Source organism: Saccoglossus kowalevskii, chromosome 4 (assembly GCF_978046115.1).
Source record: "Saccoglossus kowalevskii chromosome 4, keSacKowa6.1, whole genome shotgun sequence".
NCBI lineage: Eukaryota > Metazoa > Hemichordata > Enteropneusta > Harrimaniidae > Saccoglossus > Saccoglossus kowalevskii.
Genome location: NC_140644.1, coordinates 22,969,996 through 22,993,111, shown reverse-complemented (window position 1 = coordinate 22,993,111; position 23,116 = coordinate 22,969,996). Strand labels below are relative to the sequence as shown.

Genomic DNA, 23,116 nt, shown 5'->3' with positions numbered 1-23,116 from the left:
TGGGAAATGACGTCATTTCTGATCTGAGCATGCGTAAAACATACAGTCAATATGGCGGCCAGTTGAAATAAACATCGTTCGATCTGAACAATATTAGCAAAAGAATCCATGCGTGGGGGAGATTTGGGTTTGGATTTACCCGCGAGAGGTTACTATAACATCGGGCCACCATTTACTGAATAATGCCGGTTATTGATAACTGGAAGGCGTGGATACGGCCTGTTGTTTTCGCTGGGTACATACTTCTCGTATGTGTCGCCTTTCCTCTGTGTGTCTGGGAACTGTTGAAAGAGGAAAACAGCGTGCACAAAAAAGCATGGTTCACTGCCGGTGTGTTCGTGTTTCTGACGATACCAATATCTCTGTGGACGATACTGCAACATATAGTGCATTATACCAGACCTGACCTACAGAAACACATTATACGGTAAGTTTGTGGATATCCGTAATAGTAAATGACGAAGTTATTATTATTGTTTACGTACATGTTTTGTTTTGGAGTTTTATTATTGTCAATTTTACTATCATATCGTGAAAATTTAAATATAATAATAATTTATACATAATTCGATCAAAAAAGGACTAATGATTTGTTACAACAGATATTATTTTATTTTTAAGTGATGCCATATAAGGCAAGCCATGGCCTTGAACCACAATCGCATTGCTGGATTTCATAGTTTAGTGATAACAAACATCACATGTGAGATGGCTATCTCGTGGATGTACCGTGATTATTGTTTTAATTTATTTAGTACAGCTTTCTTTGGGGAAAAATTGTCAACATTCCTTTATATTAAATGTTATTTATTTATTTATTTATTTATTTATTTATTTATTTATTTATTCATTCATTCATTCATTCATTCATTCATTCATTCATTCATTCATTCATTCATTCATTCATTCATTCATTCATTCATTCATTCATTCATTCATTCATTCATTCAATTAAAAGGTGAATACGTTGGCCAGCACCTATGACAATAGAGCAGCCTTCCATGTGGCATTGTGCAACACAAATATACAGATAAAAATAATGTAAAATATACATAGAACAATGTGATAATAAAATAATTACTAAAGAGGGAAAAAGGGCCTGTGGCTAATGACAGTCAAATGAATCTCTAATATTTTCTAGAATCTTATGATTTTGGTTTTTGGCATAATTTCAATTGATGAGTTGGCGGTAAGTAATTTCAATTTAGATTTTAGCTGTGATTCTTGAAGTTTCAGAACCACGGCTAAACTTCAAATTGTGATTGCTTAATGCCAACTCATCAATTGAAATTAAGAAATTAAACCACACACCATTTTGTATAGTGACAATGGCTAAGCAATGTGTATGAGTTGTCAAATCTAAACTTATTGTGAAGAAGATTTATGAAAATTGTGTTTACAGGCAGCAGCACTCTGTGCCGAATCTAATTTGAAAATTTTCTCTAGTGTGAAATTCCAAGCATGAAATGTTCTGTTAAAATATAACTTCCTAAACGCTTCACAGCAAAAATGTGGTAAACTTATTAGCATGTTATTGTTTTTAAATTGCACAAATCCATGAATGTCAGGGTCGTAGTCACCAAAGATGCATTTAAAAAGAAACACACAATCTAAAAATTTTGTCTGTTTTTTTGACGGTCAAAAATTCAGCAAGATCAAACAAATATTTGTAGTCACTTCTCTTGCATTGATTATAGCCTAGAATATATTTGTTGCCCGTCTTTGAACGCAATTATTCATTAGATCAAGCAAACCAAGATTGAGTGAAATATTCAGATTAGATAAAAGTAAAACACACACATTTTTTTGTACTGAGCATGACTGACCACACATTCTCTAAATAAGACCCAACATGATTGTTCACTGATTATGAAGTGATGAGTCAACTACCAGCAAATGATAAATATAAACATAAATGTTGCCGCTATCAAAAGGAAAATGTTAATTTCATAGCCAATCAATTTCAATTTTTTTTGTGTTACTTTTGTTTCATTCTTCTTCACTTTTATTTTATCTTGGTAAAGCTCACATACATTGTACAGGTCTATCAACCAGACAACAGAGATGGATGGAAAGCAGTCTGCCACAGAAAAACATAACCTTCCAAATTAATGGTCAACAGGGCACCATCTGTAATGCGATATTTTGCGATATTTTGCCATAATTAGAGCCGCAATTGAATTTTCCTTCTCAACTACTACTGTGGGTCACAAGCATACATGTAAAATGGGATATTAAAATACCAATTGCAATATTACAGGGGAAATTAATTGGGAGATACCAGTAGTGACTTTCATGATCAGTTTTATTTTTAGCATTCACTGTTATAATGTATTGATAATATTTTATAGGGTTCTATGGATGGTGCCAGTGTACTCCTTAGACAGTGTAAGTATGTAAATGCAATTTTTTTCAGTTCATACAATTGACAATCAATCACATTTGGTTACAAAATCCATCATTGTACAGTGAAAGTAAATGTTGTTGACAGGTTTGTACCAAAACACACATTTTTAATGCATTTATTAATTTATGTAATTTATGTAATGCTTCCATTAATGGTACCATCAATAAATATTTTTTGAGAGCGAGTGAATTGTTAAAAAAAATAAGGTGCAACTACTCTTTACACAATGTTCTTTTATCATGTGTTACTTTGTACAGTTTTTGATTGGCTGAAATCTTTTTTTTTATATTGCAGTGGCTTGCGCTGAGGTTTCCCAATGCTGCGATATACTTGAGTACGTGTAGAGAGTGTTACGAAGCTTACGTCATTTACAATTTTATGATTTATTTGTTGAATTTCTTAAACTCTGAATATGGGGATGATTTTATACTGATGCTAGAAGCCAAACCACAACAAAAACATTTAATTCCGTTCTGTTGCTTCCCAACATGGAAAAACGGCCGGTGAGTCTCATTTTTACATCAAGTTATTCCATAATATTATTTATGTAATCTGTAATATTATCGTATGTGCTAATTATTGTTTGTTGCGAACAATTTCTTTATGCATGAGAGTAATTGTCAGTGTATGAATATTGAGTGACTGTGTTAACGCTGTTTCTTTATTTTTTTCAGCCAACTAGTACATTGTTGTAAACAGGGTGTTTTGTCGTATACTGTAGTGAGACCAATTACAACAATTATTGCTTTGTAAGTAATTTCATTTTTGTATTTTTTTGTACAAATATAGACAAATATTTGTGAAAAACAAATTAGTATAATTTTAATAGATAAAAAAAACTTGAATGATTTTATTTATTTATTTATTTATTTATTTATTTATTTATTTATTTATCCGAATGTCTTCAATACTTTGATCTTAAAATTTATAGTTTTATCGACACATGTTTTATGTACCTACATTAATGCAAAATTGATCAAAAGATATTGCTCTTATCCTTCATTGATTAATTGCTTCGATATTCTATATGTAGACACCTTGGATAGGCCTTAGTCAGATTTGTTCATTCTGTATACAGAGCTGACATCAGCCGACAGTCTGCTTGTTTTCAAAATAAAAAAAAAATGGCCAATTGTATTCAATCATTCCTATGCTAATTCCTCACTAATATTTTTGCCCTATTTCAGTTTCAGTTCAGTTTTTCAATTTTGTACACTCTCACAGAAACATGGACTTCCAGCAGTATCTAGTAACACATGCTTGGACCAATCAAGCTGAAACGTCATACATACATTATATCAGACATATGCACATGCATTTATTTCATGATCCAATTCAAGAAGGCTGAGTGGCAGACATTTAAAGGCAAAATATTTATCAAAATCAGAAATTTTTACTATTCTGGATCTCAGTGGTGCATAAACGAATTCTGTTCAAACTTTCATACATTGAACATGATGTGACCTTGATGCATGTCATTTTATTTTTTGGATCAGGTTAAAAATGGCTGACTGGCTGCCATTTTGTTTTAAAGAATACAGTTCCAGATATATATACCTGAAGTGTCTGGACTGCTTAAGTTTAAATTTCACACATACTGTACATCATATCGGAAATATGCACATGTATTTGTTTCATGATCCTATTGAAGATGGCCGAATGGCAGACATTTGACTGACTTCTGGCAATTTCTTCTCCAATAATGATGTCCTGCATGTTTCTCAGGCATGCCTGGACTGATTGATATCACTAAAAAACTGAAACTGAACGGAAACTGTGTCATTGGCAGTGATTTGTTCCATTTATTTATGCTTTCCATGTAATAGGTCTACATTGCTTTACTTTTAACTTAAATAACACCCACAACTCTTGTATACCTTGCTTTACTCAAACAATTTTGTTTCATTTCAGAATATGCGAATTAGCTGGTAAATACAAAGAAGGCGACTTTAGTCCCTCGTCAGCATGGCTGTATATTGTTAGCATTAATAATGTATCACAAATTGTGAGTGTCATTTATTTTGTATTTGTTTTCTATTTATTGTGTCAAAGTTCAAAGTTCAAACTATATTGTAATCAGGTCTGTGTGACCATTTTCTTATCATTAGGCCAATTGAATGCATGTACCTCAGCATCAACACAACACCTGTCAGCCTAATCTAAGGTTGACATCTATAGACATTTTGATTCAGCCAGTCATTGTAGCTTTCCATTCAATTCTATGGTGCAGTCAACCTGGGTTTAGGATACTGTAGAAAGATCAATTATTCACCGGGTTTTAATTTTGCTTATTTCGCTGACTGGAAAATGCGCTAAATTAAAACCCGGTGAATATGTAAAATTTAGCATAGAACACATTATCTAAATGATAAAACTGTGAATTTAAAACCCACTGAATATGCCTGAAATGGTAAATCAGTGAAATTTTAACCCAGTGAAAATTAGTCATTTTACAGTATTAGTTTTTGATGTGACATTAAGTGCTATGATGTTTAATCTGTTTCAGTCTGATTATTAAACACATCTTATTTTGCATTGACAGTGGGCCATGTACTGCCTCATACTGTTCTACAAAGCTACCAAAGAAGAGTTACAACCGATAAAACCAGTAGCCAAGTTCCTGTGCGTTAAATTAGTCGTTTTCTTTTCCTTCTGGCAAGCTGTCTTTATCGCATTTCTCGTTGCTATCGGTGTTATCACATCTAATGAAAGTCTTGATTTGGAAGCGGACACAATTGCTACTGCGTTGCAAGTAAGAGTCATCTCCATAGTAACAATAGATTGTTGACAATGAATGTGCATAATGATAAAACCTCAACAAATATTTCCAGAATTGTAAAGGCAGTAAAAGTAGATGTTTTCTTTTTATTTTCACCTCTCCCTGCAGTTCAGTTATTAGCCTTTTTTGTGAAGCCCTGGGACATTTTAACTTATAAACTTTAAGAAGATTTGTTATTTTTGGCAGTGATATACATGCTGGTACAAGTGACTGTTCTGTCTAAAACTATTGAATTTTATGGAGTACCATAATAATGCTATAAATTATTTTTTATGAACTTTATTTTAATAGGATTTAATAATTTGTATGGAGATGTTTGTAGCCGCAATAGCTCATCACTACTCCTTTCCGTATCAACCGTTTGTTGACCCCATGGGACCCTCTACACCGTGGTATAAATCGTTCATGGCAATGTGGGACGTGTCTGATGTCAAAGATGATGTGGTGGAGCATGTCAGGTCTGTCGGTAAGTCCTGGGGTTACAGTTTGCGGGGAAAAGCACTTCGTGATCGAATTGATAGTTATTCTGTGACATTCAGATTTTTTGACATGGTTAGTTGTCGTCTTGTAGTCTGTCAATTGTAAAAATAATCTTTTAGTCATCCATCAGCTGGGGTAAAGCAAGTGCAGTGTTATTCATTAACCATCATTGCATGCAGTTATTGTAAAGTTATATCATTTATTAAAGTACTGTGAAATACTTTATTTTAGCTGGAATAAATTTTTGCTGAAAACACTTTTCAGCCGTTTTGTATGGAATTTATTTTCACTGATTTTTGACAAGTTGAATGTAAAATATAGGAAAAAATGTATATTCGCTTGAGTTTATTTTCACAGAATCATTCCTTGAGTGGAAATAGTGAAAATTAATTCCAAGTGAAAATATAGTATTTTACAGTAAGCCCTATATATTATAGGCCATTACAAAAAATGCATGAATAGCATATCCTGTTTAATTTCTGACCATATATTACCATTTTGGAAGAGTAATTTAATACAACTAATTTCTGTTGATACTAGATAGCCAATTATTCACTCTAAATCATTAACTAGGGTTTTGGTGCATATTACTATATTTTTGGCATGAACAAAATTTCCCATAATTCCAATGGGGACTATGTCATTAACAATAACTTGTTTTATATAAAGCGATGACTAGAAATACTATATGCAATATATGTAGTTGATTTTAAGTATTCATGAGAAACAAATGTCCCAACATGTCTATGATTAATTGTATTCCTGAAATAAATACTTGACGAGTGGCATTCAAGGCAATGGTATTCATGAATTGTAAGAAAGGTTTTAATCTTATGTCTGTAACATCTTATGTGGAATGTAGTTACAATCAACATTCAACATGCGTCGTCATCCTGATGCAACTCAAAAGCATCTGTTGTAGTTATCATACATTCACCAGACAATTGTTTTCTTCTTTCGTTCAAGGTACAACCATGAAAAGTACAGTTAAGAGCACAATGATTGGACGTAGACGAGCAAAAGATAATGAGAGAACTCATCTGTTAGTTGGTAACGAAGATGACATAAGTATAAATGGAACAACTTCAATAAACGCAGACAGGTATGAAAATGTTACCTTAGTGACATCTTCAACAAGTTTAGGAGCAGCATCCCAAGGTGGAAGTTCTGCATCCTCCACATCGCCGCCAGTATACGTTAGTGCTGAGGTGCACTTTGAAGAATGTGAAGATGGTGTATTGGTGGATATTATCGAGACTTACTCAGATGATCATGGTAGAAGTTTGGGCAATGACCGTGATACAGAAGGGCCAACTAAAGATGAAGTGTAATCATCAGACAAACTTGAAAGATGTTCAGAAAAGTGATCCTTTGCAATCATTGATAGATTTTAGGAACCAATTGTTTTTATCTTCTGAAATACAAGTTGTGATTTATTTATTTATTTATTTATTTAGTTTATTTATTCAAATTAAGTATACATATATTTTAACAATCATCTCACACTCTAAAGCAAAGCATTGATAACATAATGCGAAAAGTTGTGCGTGTAATCATTGCTATTCAATCAAACTTCTCACATTACCATCTTCATCTGTAGCACATGTGTGACCCAAATAGTTTACTAAGTTCAGGAATTAAAATATCGAATAATTTTAGAAAATACTGCCAGACAATACAAAAACAATTTTGCCTTGTGACGTGCAGCCCTAATTTGGGCTATATAGTTATATAATACATTTTGTAGTTTTTGAGTGGGCATTAGTCTGTGTATACCTTGACCTGTTTTATGAATATTTAGCTCCGCTGTCGACTTTGTCGAGCGGAGCTTATCATATGAGTGATTGTCCGTCGTCGTCCGTGTCAATGTTTTACTTTTTCGACTTCTTCTTGAAAACTACAAGCCTGAATGCTTTGATACTTGGTGTATATGTACCTTGGATAGACCTCTCTTAGGTTTGTTCATTTCATGTTGATATCTTCAATTCTCTAATTTTGGTGAATATTTTTGTCATTTTTGGTAAAAAGTGATATTTTCGACTTCTTGTTAAAAACCGCAAGTGCAATTGCTTTGATATTACATATATAGGTACTACATGTGGACCTCTCTCAGATTTGTTCATTTTGTAATGATATCTTTAATTCTCTAATTTTGGTGAATATTTTTGTCATTTTTGGTAAAAAGTGTTATTTTCGACTTCTTGTTAAAAATCGCAAGTCCAATTGCTTTGATACTACATATATAATTACTACATGTGGACCTCTCTCAGATTTGTTCATTTTGTGATGATATCTTCAATTCTCTAATTTTGGTGAATATTTTTGGTAAAAAGTGATATTTTCCACTTCTTGTTAAAAACTGTAAGTCCGATTGCTTTGATACTATACATATTGTTCATTTTCTAATGATGTCTTCAGTTCTTTAAATTGAAATGTGCATTGCTAACAGCGGAGCTATCTCAGCCGATAGGCTGCTTGTTATTTTTTAATATGCCTACTCATAATTACCTTAAATGGTGCTTCACCCTTCCCTTTCTATTGACCCTTCTATTGCACATGTAATGTGATGTAATGGCATTTTTTGTAATGTATGTATGTTACTACATGTTCTGATAAGTACTGTTAGATTTGATTTGTTATCACATTTACATGCAACCTGTAGTTTTTGTGGCTTATACGTATATGTTATCTATGTGTGTTCTGTATAAGGGTGTTAGGTGGCTGTTCTGTGTGGTATAGAACTAACAATATATCTGTAGTTATTATTGTCATCGTGTTTTGTTGAAAGTGACCTGGGTCATGGTTCAAATCAGCAAGGTCAACAAAAGAAGAGCTACTTATGAATTCAGAAAAGAAGGTGGTGTACAAGAAGAAAAAAAGAAACAGTCAGTGAATTTTAATGTTGTTTACTTAGAATCGATGATCATAAGTCCCTCATGCAAATCATTTAATTAATAATGCCCTAGGATGCTGAAAACTCAGTTACAAAGAAATCAAAATTTCTCAACCATCTACGAGAGGTACGGTATCCTGCAAAAGAACTATTACATGTATGACAAATACTTGTTATGTTGTAGGTGTTAAACAAAATGTAGTAGACTGTACAGCTTCAATAATGACTGTATTTGTGTATAATACAAGTGACATTTTGCATATGGTCTGACAATATCTCTGCTTATCAGTAACACATATTTAGTGAACTTTTAATGATCACAAGTCTTCACCATGTCAGTGAATGTTTGATGTTCAGTACAATATACAGTATGCAATACAAGTTTTTCTTGCAGTATTTATTAGACGTATCGAGAAGTTGTTTATGTTTGTATCGTCAGTATTTTGTGAAAGAATTACCAATTATGCAATGTATGGTGTTTTGACGTTGTGATGTGAAAGCATTGTAAGATAGTGTAGTGGGATCTTGTATGTATGCATGCTGAGTGCTAACGATAAGTGTTGAGGGAAAACGATACATGTTGAGTGCTAACGATAAGTGTTGAGGGAAAACGATACATGTTGAGTGCTAATAATGCGTGTTGAGGGAAAATGATGCATGTTGAGTGTTAACAATGTTTGTTGAGGGAAAATGATGCATGTTGAGTGTTATTAATGCTTTTTGAGGGAAAATGATGCATGTTGAGTGTTAACAATGCGTGTTGAGTGCTAACGATGCATGTTGAGGGAAAACGATGCATGTTGAGTGCTAACGATGCGTGTTGAGGAAAAACGATGCATGTTGAGTTGATTTCATGTGTGCTGAGAGTAAATGATGTGTATGGGAAATATAAGCATTCTCACAGATAGCAGCTACCCAACTTCTATTCAGAAATTGATTTTCTGTTTTTTTATCAAAAGTATTAACAAATACAGGATTTACATTCAATATAAATTGGTGTTTTAAATTATTTTCTTCACTTGTATTTGCATATTTATGTCAAATTTTCACTTTATTTTGTAAATAAAGAATTTTTATTTCAAACTGCTTTGTTTTTGCTACTGCTTTGAAATCAGGAAAGTGCTGTTCCCCTGACTGCCACACAACCGATAATATTCAGTCTCCTTTTTGCAACTTCAAGTTGTCAGTTAGGCACTGGAAGATGCAGATCTCAACTATCAAATTATTTATACATGCACAAAGGCACTATTTTTTGTTTACTTATTTATCTTATTGTGCCAGGAACCGGTTACAGACATTGAATGACACTTTTGTCTTTCACGACTTTTTTATGTGCATTTTGCAAGTGCTGACAGATTTTCCACAGAAGCCATATTCATGTTTGGGACTACATAAAGAACTGAGTTTCCTTGAAAGTTTATGCCCATTTCAATATGTTAATACTTTTGAGGAAAACTGTAGGAAAATACGCTGATGTGTCAAATAAAATTATTTAAATCACATTCGTGTGAATCAACCAAAAGAAAATAACTTAAGGTAGAGATGCAGGTTCGTGGGCACTTTGGAGTGAATTTTTTTTTTGCTTTTTATTATCTAAACAGTCTTGGCTATAGACTGTTAAAATTTTGTAGAATTGTGAATAGTGGAACAAACTCGAAAAACGATTTTTAAATATGGATAACAGATGCAAACATTCTCTGTTTTGAATGCTTAGCAAGATTTAGCAAGGCTGTACATAAGTAATAAAAAAGAAACATGGTGAAAAAAAGAAATGACGGGATCTCCATATTATGCACTATATTTAACTTTTAACAAAACGATAATACATTTAAATTTGGAACTGTTACAACCATTTTAATTATGAGCATTAGCAAACTTCTTACTGAGTGAATTGTTATGTAAATTAGCAATTATCTCAGCTTCTTTTTAGTGCACATCCCAGAACTTTAAAAAAAATAGCTCCTAGATGCTTTGACCTTTTGTTTTGAAATTTTCACAAATGATTGACAATGTGTTTATCTTCAAAACGCCGTCGGAGCATTGTTTTTGGTTGATCAGTGTTACAATCGTGCAGACAACTCGCCCGGGTGTTAATTTATGCATAAACTTGAAGTAGTGAAATTTTGGCTGCTGCCCTGCAAAATTGACAACTGGTAGACAGTTTTCAAGACGGCACTTTTTTCATAGTAAACAGATGTACCCATAAACCAATTTTGACAGGAAACAGAAGCATGGTTTAGGAGCCATTTTTTTAAAATCACTTTTGACCAAAAAAGCACATTTTTGTGCACACTTCAAACTACAGTGTCCATAAAGAAAAAATACTAACAAAATTTTTAAATTCATACAATAAGCTTTCAGAAAATATATAGTTTTGTGGACAAGGGAGGTCATTTTGGTTTCCTAATTAACTATTTAAAATACCTGTCAGGTAAACTGCATCTCTACCTTAACTCTAATTTATCACGACTTATAACACTTTTTGACTGTAAAATTACATTTGTGAATTTATATTTTAAATATTAAAATAGTTGTATATGATATTAAAACATTTTTTTAAGAAAGAATCCAGGATAATATTGTTCACCTTTGCCTGTAGCCAGTCAAATAATACCAATATATGTGGTCAATATTATTTTATAACATTTACATTTTGCTTTACGAGTCGAATACAAGATTGACCGACAGTGTGACGGTGAATGGAAGTGAAAGATTCACAATTATTTTGTTTTGTTTTTTGTTTTTTAATCTGGGGTTGTCACACCTGTTGTTTAGTGTAGGGATAGGAATAAGATTTGTCGCCACGAGAAGCGGTAACATTCTCCAGCTGTGTTCTGTTCTCATTGATTTAGTTATGTGTGGGCTTCACGGTATTAACACAGGCAAGCACGGTGGAATGGGTACAAATCTTGGGTCCATCTGACGTTACCGGATATGATGTACACAGGGATCTCATTGTGTTGGAGGGATGTTCGTATGTGATAATTCCAAAGTGATTCATGACGTCGATGCTGGTGCATGCTGGAGTGAGAATCTGATAACAGACTCAGAGATGAAAATGGCGCCATTTACGCTCACTTTCGCTACAGAAGCGCTTCGTCGCCAGAGGGCGCAAGTCGTCGGTGTATTGATAGTCGAAACTGTTGAACAGATGGAGACAACTACTTTAATATTGATACTCTACAGCGCTATTTCGTACAAGTACCTCACTCATTAGGAGCTTGAAGCACGGTTAGGGACGAACATCCGATTATTGTTGTTATATATATATATATTCAATATCATTGTTAGGCACGGCATATTGATGACAAAATGAACTATGATTTATCATAAAATAAAATGTCGCATTTGCAATACACTGTATAGTATTTTTTCGTTGATTTATTTCTTTTTAAAGTTTAAATTAGATATCGCGAAATGGAGGTGTTAATGCGTTCACCCCGAATTTCGGAAAACTTTTTTATTACTATAATTTAACTGAAAAAAAAAAATCAACACAGCTTGGCCGGTCTTTGATTGTTCCTATACGCACCAAAATAATCACCACCACACATACGTCGTAAAGCATCCAATAAAAGTATTACAAATCACACGTTTTTCTGGTCCATTTCAAAGTTGCAGCTTTAAAGGTGTACTCTCTTACAGTATATTTAATTTAGGCATAGATGCCGTAACTGTGATTTGTGTGATATACGCAATAAAACAATAACTGCCTTGTATTTCCGTTTGTCATTGATTTCATTTTGCCCATTGACGTCATCAAGTAATTTAATCGCGACTCTTGTTCGACGATGGTTTTCTGACACGGATAACACACTGATGCCGTAACTTTTGAGTTTAATTCCAAGTGTTGAATATTCTCAATAACATATGGGAGACAATGGAACTTTAATATGACCGGTGTCTTTCATGTGTCCAATGGTCCTCGTCGATATAATGAGTTGGGACAATGTTTTCAGCTAACTTTATCTATGTACATTCCGTAGATTAGAGTTGTGGTACTCTAATAGTATTGTAATACGTAACAATGTTCACTTTGATGATTCTTTGGTTTTCATTCCATACTTTTCATCTTATATAACTCAAAGCAGTATAACAATACAAACATGGTGACCCACCCTAATTTATATCAGCAGCGAAGTACGTGTACCAGATTGTACGGAAGTGACGTATGTCAAATCAAAACGAAAGCACCGACACCCATTCTGAATTTCTCGAAACATGTGCTTTCAACGCGTACTCTAGTTTCGGTTTCTAGGATTTCTATGATTTCTCGCCGCAAGATTATTCTGTTCGCGCATATCTCGCCGATGTCGGTGCTAGTCAGCTGTTATTTAAATTGAAGAATATTAATCAAATATATTAATATTAATCCAGTTTATTGTTTGTATTGTGGGCTGGTCATCGTCGTTAATATTTTCCCCAGCCATTTGTTGGTATGAGTTATTAATAGTCGAACTTCAAATCTTGTCTGTGTATAATATCTGACAACGACAAAACGGAGGGTCATTGTGATATAACATTGATTTGGACACGGTTTTCATAGGCTTGTAGACAGTAATAGCTTGTAAATAACCGATCACTGGCAATAACGCATGCGTATTTATTGGTTTTATTTTTTTCAGCCTTCTTTAAATAAAGTATACACAAACACATTACATTTCTGGAAATGTACTAAAAAGTATGCATGGAAACCAGTCCCAAGGTCCTTCAGATCTTAATATCAAATATGTTTTGGGAAGTCTTTCATTAATTTTTATGAATCCAGGTCGTTCAGATAATTTTCTTGTAAATATATTTGTTCTTCATTATGTGTTGAGGTACGCGACAATTTGTGGACAGTTTAGAATGATGAAATAACCAACTTTTCAAATGCGCATGCGTATTAAATAACGTGTACGTACTATTGATTCATGTACCTGTGTATTTGAATAGCTTAACGTTTGATTGAAAAAAAAAACACTGATATATTTGTTTATAGTAAATTGTTATCCATTGTATTTATCAACCTAGTAATATGTCTAACTAAAAAACATAATATTTCGCTTTTGGTTCTTAATGTCATCTTTTACGATTTATTCGAAATTGAATTAACGATTTGCAGTTTCAATATAGTGCTTTTCCCTTCTCTTAAACGACTGAATATCCGATCATATACGGTATATATGCTATGTCTTGGCAAGGTACCAGGGTACACGTCATGAACTCGCATATACAACGTGTATACTTCCCGCTGTTAAGCACCATTCGTCATCTTTTCTTTGGATTGGAACCCATCCTCTCACAAAGTTAATATTTTACATGTCGGATGTTTATTGCGTTGGCATAGCAATATATAGTGATATAATCCTGAATAGGTAACTATATGACGTAAAATCATAAATCACTTCTCTCAGTTGAATTCACAAACGCCCTTTTTGAGTGTAAAGACATGTTTCAAAAGCTTCTTAAATTGCTTCACATTTTACATGAAGTCAGTGTCCAAATCAGCGTACGCGGACAGTGATTAACAATACACAATAACAGTGTCTATATTTGACAGGTTTGAAAAATGCGACTTTCCCATCGGGACATACTGTCTCATCCGTGAGATGTGTGCTCCAAAGAAGGCTGCAGTTCAGTGCATGTAGTACTGTTTCTTATGCAATGGTATGAGAGTTTGGGTACTGTGGAATATTTATTTAGTGGTGTTCAAAATAAAAATGCCTCTGCTTCACACTTCGTCATTGAGGTCAAGAGCGCAACAGGTCCACTATAAACACCCGGACCTAAAATACGAAATGATTATAGAGAAGGCGCAGCACTGTTCAAAGAAGTGATCGCTTGAACATTCATCTAATCTCGTCTTCGTCCGTTTAATTCACATGCATGCTGTATTTAACTCGATGGTATCTTTAATACTTGTATCATATAATATATTATATAGCAGACCCTTGTCCTGAATTGAGGGCATAGTTATCATTTCCCTACAGTACTCTATAAATATGAAGTCTGGGGGGCGTAGGTAACCGGGCGTGTGTCAGACAAGCAGATTTGCATAGCTCATGTATGTGTACTAGTCTGCTACGGCGTAGTCAAGTGGTTTATAGGACACCGCTAGTTAATGTGCGTGTCTGGCAGGGGTATCCTGAACATCACATCAGAATGTGGTCTTTGTCAGTGTCATCCGTATCCCATTCGATTTACCTACCACAGTAAGTCGGATAATTCACTACAAAATTAAAATGTAGAAAAAGGGCGAAATAAACTTGTTGTTCATTAAAGAACTGAAGCTGATACGACAAACAAAGTTACTTTAACTAGACATTTTGAGCCAACCAATTATCCCCCTATCTAAGACAAATTTGTTTCAGAAAATATAAAACTCTTGCACTAGACTGGAAGTCATATCTTATCTGTTGAAAATAGTTCATGTGCTAACAAACAACCTCTGCTATACTAAATCGGCATAATTCAATTTATTTAATTTATATTGTGAGCAAACAAAGTTTCGAATAAGTAACTGATAATTTATAACATGTTATTTTTTATTATCTGCCCCTATATCTCGGCACACCTGAGACATCACCCAACTCGCCACCCACCTATATGATTCACATGCATTTGTTTTCTAGTTCAATTCAAGAAGGCCGAATTGCAGGCATTTTAATGTTTAACATGCGCATTCCTGTCAGACTACATTCATTGAATATGTACTTTGTCGAGTAGTGCTTCACAACAAATTACATCTCTATTTTCTAAATTATTTACTTTTTTTATATAATACATTCACCTATCAACTCAGTTTGAGATTATTTCTTGCAGCTTACATTGCCATAGACTCTCATCATCACTGTCCGCCATCACAGTAATTTTGCTTTCGTACCCCCCCCCACACCGCAGAAATAAACACAACTGTCAACCCTAAGACACAACTGTTTTAATGTCTTTACATATAAATACACGAAGACCAAAAGTTCGTGAAACTAGATTTTAGGCTTTCGTGGATGAATATTATTCAAACAAGACACATAAACTAGATCATATTTCACATCAGGTTCTAAATGAGTGCATACACCATGTGTTGTTTTGTTTCATGAAACAAATCATGGAATTTGCAATGTGAACTGACGAGGACTGTGTCATGCAGTGACTTGTTTATTTGTCATCTTGCGTTCAATAAAATGTATGTCTGCTTCAATTACTTCTTCATTAGCAAACAAATAAAACAATTGTAACGGTTCACGGTGTAATCACGTGACATGCACTGCATTTGTATTATGATATAATCGGTGCTTTCCACGCTGAACTAATAATAGACTATTAAATTTAAATGCAAATACTTTCACTTCTGTTTGCCAAGCATACATAGTTCGAATAACGTGCTGGCAAGAAAACAGTTCATTTAGACCATATCCAACAAAGAAGGGGAGTAATATTAACATTCGTTTTTTTTTAAATTAAACAAATACTGTATAGTTTACCGAATTACTAGTACGAAATGTACCAGTATCGAATGCCTTTAGACGAGCTTAATTTAAGCCACCCCCCCAGTTATCAAACGGCTAAACTTATTGTATGTATTTGTGAGTATATATAGGATAATAATATAAAGTATTGAAATTCGTATTAAATATCACAAATGTAAGCAATTTGCTAACTAATCTAGTTACTAACATGTGTTGGTTCTTGAATATAATAAAGCTTGCTATCCGTACATGGAAGGGGCGGGGAGTAACTGGTCATGGTTCAAGGTTCCAAAGTGTTCCAAAGTTATGTATTGATTAGACGCACTGGGCAATAGTTAGGCCACGGATTCATGTGACTATATAAGTTCAAGAAATCTGAGTTTTTTATCCTAAATTGAATGGGATATTATTTCTCATAAAGCTCAAATTATTTCAAACTTGGCAAATATCGCCATTTTTTTTTAAAAATGGGGTAGATATATCTATTGTTAAGATTCGTGACGGGATTTGTAGAACGACTTTCATAAGGAGGTAAAGTTGGTTACCCAGCCTTGAACTCCGGCAAACACCTCTAGTGACAAAATCTGTAATAAGTGTGGGTTTTCCAGTTTGGGTGTTCAGAAAAATTTATCGGGTGAATTTAATTTCAAATAAATGCGAATTTATTTTACTCTTAATCGCGTTTGTTGGTTGCAATCTCCTAAATGTTCATATCCACGTGGTCCAGTTGCTAATCAAACACCGAAATCAATAATAATCAATCACGACGCAGTTTCTTAATCTCATGCTCATGTGATAACTTTGAGATAACTAAATAATCAATAAATTTTAATTGACGTGTTCAAATAATATCGCACAATGCACGACAACGGTATTATAACGACTTTCAGCCGATAATAAATCGATAATCAATAAATATTTGAAATTATAGCATGAAATAAAGTAGAATAGAATTTAACACGGAGTTAACCGGTGACATAATATTTGGTAAGAATTCCTAAGATCCCGTCTTCCATAAATGTAATCTTAACCTGCCTCCCCCCCGTTTCCCCAGTGTTAATTGTATACAATCTTGTTCTGTTTTCTTCAATTCGACCGACAAGTGTAGAAAAAAAAACACTGAGTATAAAAGATCTACGTACTTTGGCAGAGCTCCACAGCTGTTGCGTCTCGTTGAATTAAATGTTCTAATAATAGCACATCTGGAAATCCCAAACACCGCGCCTGTAGTCACGTGACTCCACAAGCTGCAACTCGTGTAATACTTTAGTATACAGTTTGTCGAGCGTCGACTAGTTTTCCGGTGCCTGCTGCGCGTGGTGCGTTTTTCAATAGACTAAACATTTTTCCGACGAGAGCAAATACCGCACAGGTACATACATCAATAATCTAATAAGTGTGACAGCCTATAGTACTAACCAGGGGTCGATGTAAGCAATGAAAAAGCATAAAAAAACACACACAGAAGCGAAGTTTACAACTTGAGTATATATTTATTGAAAATCAAGATTTTAAATTAAACATATTTACAGTTTAAATATATGTGAGAAATTCAACCCAACAAGTTATATTATAATAAATACAAGTAAGTTAAGGAGTGAGTTAATTGCCTGAGAGTTAAGTTCTATGATTCGTTTCATTCTCAGTGATTACAGAGAAAAACTGTATAATCGTCGATTTTGAAGAAACGTCTGTAATAAAGGATCAAATATCTCGACTTTGATAAAAAACGAAAATCAAAGACTATATTTTGGGAGATAAATGTTTCCATTTACGATCTCAAATTTAAACATCTTTTAATTTGAAAACGACCCACAAGTTTGGTGGTATAAAAGAACATATAGGTATGTGGACTAATTGTGTTACTTCACAACATTATTTAGCCCGGATACCGATAATCGTGGAGAGTGGGTGATCAGCGGAACAGAGTCGGTATCCAGATAATGTTATTGTTAAAGGGCGGTGGTCGTCGCGTCGCGTCTTGTTCAATATGGGACTCATAGCGACGTATACAACACGTGTAAAATACATTGTTTGTTTACATCATGAAATTCGAACACGCGCTGCGCGACGACCACCGCCCTTTAACCGTGTTTAATAATGAATCGCTGTAATTGTATATGCCTCAAGTTCCCAACTGCGGTAATGTACACATGTCATACGTGTTATTAATCGAACTTGTGGGCACGTGTGTTTCATTCCAGCTCTGAAATATCGCTGAATGTTGATACAGAGTTGGACAGCGCACACAATACGCATTCCTGACTGTTTACAGTCATGATCCGTAAATTCCCGCATTTTGTGAAACTTGGTGTTTCGAATGTGGTTTGAAGTGTAAATCGGTGTATACAAATATATTAATATGAAAATTCAATTAAAATAAGTTGACATATATAACACAAACTTTCTTTGATAATTTTAAAAAATAAACGCATAAATGCATTTGACTGTAAAAAGAAAAACAACGGGCACCTAAAACCCACAAGATGGCCGCCGACCAGTCATCTGGCATATAATCTGCTGGTACAAAAACAGGCAAAACATTGCGAGGGAGTACGTCGTTATTCGTATGATATGTACTGGTAATATGTATATTTTCGAGGCAGCGCAGTGTCATGTGAAGCCCGACCTTGAACTAGTACACCGTAGAGTAACTGTACTGTATTGTACACTTTGAAATCGATGTTTCAGTCTCAAAGGTTGCAAAGTCATTGTCTCGCGTTACGTACTAGGGCGCGACCATCTCTGCATGCTACTCCCCGCGGCGATGGGTGATGGCAATGTATTCTGGTTGAATTTGGGTCTAAGATAACACGTAGTGTCAGATTCTTGATGATGCATAAGAATATTCGTCAGCACTTGTCTTTGTCTTTGCAGAATCTCAATTTCTTGTTTTAGTTCACTGTTTCGTCGTTCTTGTTCGCCAGCATCCTACAAAACAAATCACCGGAGGTTCAGTTCAGTTTACTGTTCTAGTATGCCACATGGTTTTAAAGGTGTTTATCTTGAATGTGTTAATTACAATTATATGCGCACGTGTAAAAAAAAAAAAAAAAACTCGTAGCATTCTACTCAACTGGCTAGAGGGGTGAATTCTCTACACTAGACCTCACTGTTCACGTTTGGTAATTCTCAGACCACTAATAAATTTGCAGCTAAGAAAAAGAAAATGACAAACTTACAGTTTTAATTTTCTGGGCCATTTCTCTCTTTTTTTGGCGGCATTTCGTGGCTGCTTTTCTGTTTCGTTCTCGTCTGATTCTTCGCTTCTCTTTTTCTTCTTCTGTTAACTACAATACAAAACAAACGTGTGTACTAGTATCTGGTACCGAATATGCAGTATGTCCCTTGTCGGTGGCATTGTTCGGTAATGGAAAACGCCCCCTCCACTTATATGTGGTAGAACATCTGATCAATACGTGGGAGGAGGACAATTCATTATCACGAAGAATTTCGCACCACGCGAAGGGTCAATGTAATCGATTAATATGATTCTACGTCTACTTGTTATTATAACTGAGATTCCGTGGTAGTCCGATGTCGTTGGTGGCGTTTCTTGGCTATTCGCCAATACGATACTGATGCCAAGTAGATTTAGATTGTTTTGTTGTTATTTACCCGCCCATAGACCCATGACCTCTTCAAGGGTTTGACCCGTCACATAGCAACAGCAACTTAAACAAACACACATATCATTAAATATTTCAGTTTGTACGACTGATTTAAAATTCCTTCAATATTCTCTAAAATCACGCACTTCACCATGACTCCAGTAATTTCTAAAAGTTTTTACTAAGACGATTGCTACTAAGGCAATATCTTTGATATAATAAAAGATTAATCAGCGAGGCAAATAATCGATCGATCATGTGACTGAACTCCAGGAAATGTAAACACCACAGTGCATGCCGTACGAGGACACTCCAAACCCGCCCTACATTCCTATCGAAACTAACGCCCACTGATGCATAATGGTCTTTAGATAGTGCGGCGATGCTCGATATGGATATTATCCAAATATTCTTCGCATAAACTTGACCGAGAACAAAATTCAATGTAGATTTTAATATGTCACCATTTACTGTGGTCGATGTCACCCTTTTGCCTGTGGTGAAATGCACGCATTCAGCGGTGCAATGTATCGGTGCAATATACCGTAAAATGCAATGCTCATAACACGGTTACTACTTTTTTAGTAACCGTGCTCATAATTAGTTTAAAGGGCGGTGGTCATCGCGCAGCGCGTGTTCGAATTTCATGTAAACAAACAATGTATTTTACACGCGTTGTATACGTCGCTATGAGTCCCATATCTAACAGGACGCGGCACGACGACTGCCGCCCTTTAAACATGCTTACCTCTTCTTTCACGGTCGGTCTATATTCTGTCAAAAACTCTGGCAACCCGCGTGATCTTCGCTTCTCGGTTATTTTCTGTCTAAGTTCGTCCTTTACAAGACTTGAAAATGTTTCTCTATGGATCTCTTCATCTATTGTAGGGTCTGTGGTTACTCCGGGCCCTTTGTCAACGAAGGCAGTCAGTGGCTCGCATCGCTGGAGTGTCTCGGCAGCGTCCAGGACGTCGGTCGGCATCTCGAAGTCATCCGAACTATCGCTGGCGGGGGATAGCGTACTGCTGGTTGTGGCTTCTTGGACGAAATCCACGGGTTGCCCGTTACACAGCACGGGGATGACGGTAGAGAAATCCATTAGGAATTGGTCAGGCGAAAACTAATTAATAAAAGATTAAATGTTGAGATAAAATAGCAAATGTTAAAAAGAAATGATAGAAGCTATGATAATTTGTGTTCAAGTAAATCGTAAAGGGGGTACCGTGGCGATGGGTGACATCTCTACGTTGTCTTCGTCTTCGCACAACGAGAAGAGGGGCTCCATACACGACATGGTGGCACCAACTCTCGGCGTCAGTTCTGGCGGGTAACTTATACCGTACAAGCTTTTTTTGTTTTTACTTCCACACTAAAGAGGGGGAATCACCCCCACTGCTCACATGGCATCAATAAAACATTTGACCAACCCCTGGGATTGTGCATTTAAGACGTGGCATGTTTTCTTATCTATCGGATATTTGGTGATGCAAACACATAAAATGACATTCATGTAGCTAATCACGGATCCAATGGTTGGCGTACCAATCACAACCCTCGCACCCATTCCTTACACGTTACATACAGGGGATACCAAATATACAACTTTTCGCCAACTTGTCACAATTTCGGCGCAAAACGACTCGCAAACCACAGGGACTTGTCTGAAAGCTAAACTCATATAAAATAAATTTGTATACTGCCTTTCAAATATCAAATTTTTACCTATCGGAATTTTCTGACAACACATTGATGTACAATATAGTTAAGTTTCGATCAATACAACAATTACAGATACGTAACTCATACGGGACTCTGCAAAGTAGATTCGACGGCAGAATAATTTCCTATAAAGTTCTAAATCTATTTCACACTAGTGTACCCCTGAATAAGAAAAAAAATGTTCGTAGATCGCCCAGTACAAGCAGTACTACGGCACAACGTTCGGTTGACGTTGTCATACAGAGGCAAATATGGCAAATATTTTGGGGAGATTGGTCTAGATTTTTTTAAAGTTACGAATACGGGCTCCCATCAAGAATTTCAGTATCTATGACATGTAGTGTACTGCATATGGACGAGTTTATAGTCCGTCTGGTGTTACCCAAAGCGGCGCAACATACTTCGAATATTTGAAACAACAGAGACAATGGCTCAACAAAGGTTACTCTGACTACAAAAAAAAACCTTGATTCGCTTCCCGGTAAACATGCAGCACAGTCCCTCTATAGATAGATAGACTGTGCATACAGTTAACAGTAGCGACTTAGAAGAACTCACCTCCGTGTAGTTGTTTACGTGTCGTAGATGGTAAGTCCCCCAAAGCCGTTCACATCGTGTGTCGCGTTGCTAAATGCTGCAAACAGGTTCCTGCAATATAATAAATGTGGGAAGTCCCCGATCACGTGATATTAATTTACATACAGGGGATTCCCTTAAATTTCACCACCGACCGGTGTGTGTGTGTGTGTGTGTGTGTGTGTGTGTGTGTGTGTGTGTGTGTGTGTGTGTGTGTGTGTGCGCGCGCAGCGTAACCGTAATATGCAATATGCAGCAGTTGACATCTGAAAGCTTTTAACAGGGAGGCATCCGGGAGGTGTATACGCTGAACTCAACTAAAAGAAGTATGGTTTACTGACCTAATAAGACTTTAATATAACATTATACTCTAGACTTCATTTTGAAATAAAAGCAGGTTAATTTATTCAAGAGATGATGAAATTGACATTCAGTTCTCTACCAATTCTGTTGTTTTAGATGTCAAAATAATGATCTGGTTCCCTGTCCCAATTCCAAAGCTGTGGGCGGTTAAAAATATCTTAATCGCCCTCAGCGTTCAAATTGGGACGAGGATGCAGACGTGATTTCAAACGATAATTATTCGATAAATCCACAAGTCACGTGATGCACATGCCTAATAATGTCAGCTAGAGTGACCATGACATAAATGCAATTATACACATTGCATTTTGTGACATACGTCATTTTATTTCGAGAAAAAAAATCTGTTTTGGCATTCATGTCAGACCATGCCTTCACGATGACAGATGCACATTAGAATTGCAGATAAAATTCCTCTCTAGAATTAAATAATATTCTTTCTAATAAACAAATTTGTTTCCAATAAACAATTCAGACGTGAGTGTCACACAAAAGACGATTTCTTTATCTTAAAAAACATTGGTTAGTAGATAACTCTACAAAGACATTGATAATCAAGAAACAAAAATAAATATATTAAAACTAAAACTACTAACTATGAATGTTTTATTGACTTTTGAAAAGCATTTGATAGCGTTTGGCACGACGGTTTACATCTTAATTGAGCGGTTTTAATGGAACATGTATATTAAAAACACGCATAATTAAATTAATTATTAAATTTAAATATAAATAGGGTTTAACAGGGCGATTCAATTCTAATGTTGGAATTAAACGGGACTGTAATCTGAGTCTGACTGTTTCTAACCTTTTTTCTAAGCGACTTACCTAGCAGCTTTA

General features: G+C 35.2%; 2 protein-coding genes across 3 annotated transcripts; one reads left to right on the top strand and one right to left on the bottom strand.

The window, feature by feature from the left end:
- The first annotated feature begins 55 nt into the window (after positions 1–55).
- Positions 56–9,642, top strand: LOC102809257 (transmembrane protein 184C-like). Its single transcript, XM_085497968.1, has 8 exons — positions 56–427; positions 2,352–2,388; positions 2,702–2,910; positions 3,082–3,156; positions 4,319–4,412; positions 4,950–5,159; positions 5,478–5,652; positions 6,633–9,642. Exons 1-8 carry the CDS (start codon positions 183–185, stop codon positions 6,995–6,997), a joined length of 1,410 nt encoding a protein of 469 aa, XP_085354094.1. The 5' UTR covers positions 56–182; the 3' UTR covers positions 6,998–9,642.
- A 7,838-nt stretch (positions 9,643–17,480) lies between these two features.
- On the bottom strand, positions 17,481–22,138 carry LOC102809373 (uncharacterized). 2 transcript variants are annotated; one of them, XM_085497967.1, is made up of 4 exons: positions 21,896–22,138; positions 20,367–20,653; positions 19,190–19,297; positions 17,481–18,938 (listed from the first exon to the last, which is right to left on the bottom strand). In XM_085497967.1, exons 2-4 carry the CDS (start codon positions 20,598–20,600, stop codon positions 18,729–18,731), a joined length of 552 nt encoding a protein of 183 aa, XP_085354093.1. In that variant the 5' UTR covers positions 20,601–20,653; positions 21,896–22,138; the 3' UTR covers positions 17,481–18,728. The 2 variants fall into 2 exon arrangements, with proteins under 2 accessions (XP_085354093.1, XP_077864732.1); XM_078008606.2 differs by having other exon boundaries at positions 20,367–20,738; positions 21,896–22,136.
- Between the last annotated feature and the right edge of the window lie 978 nt (positions 22,139–23,116).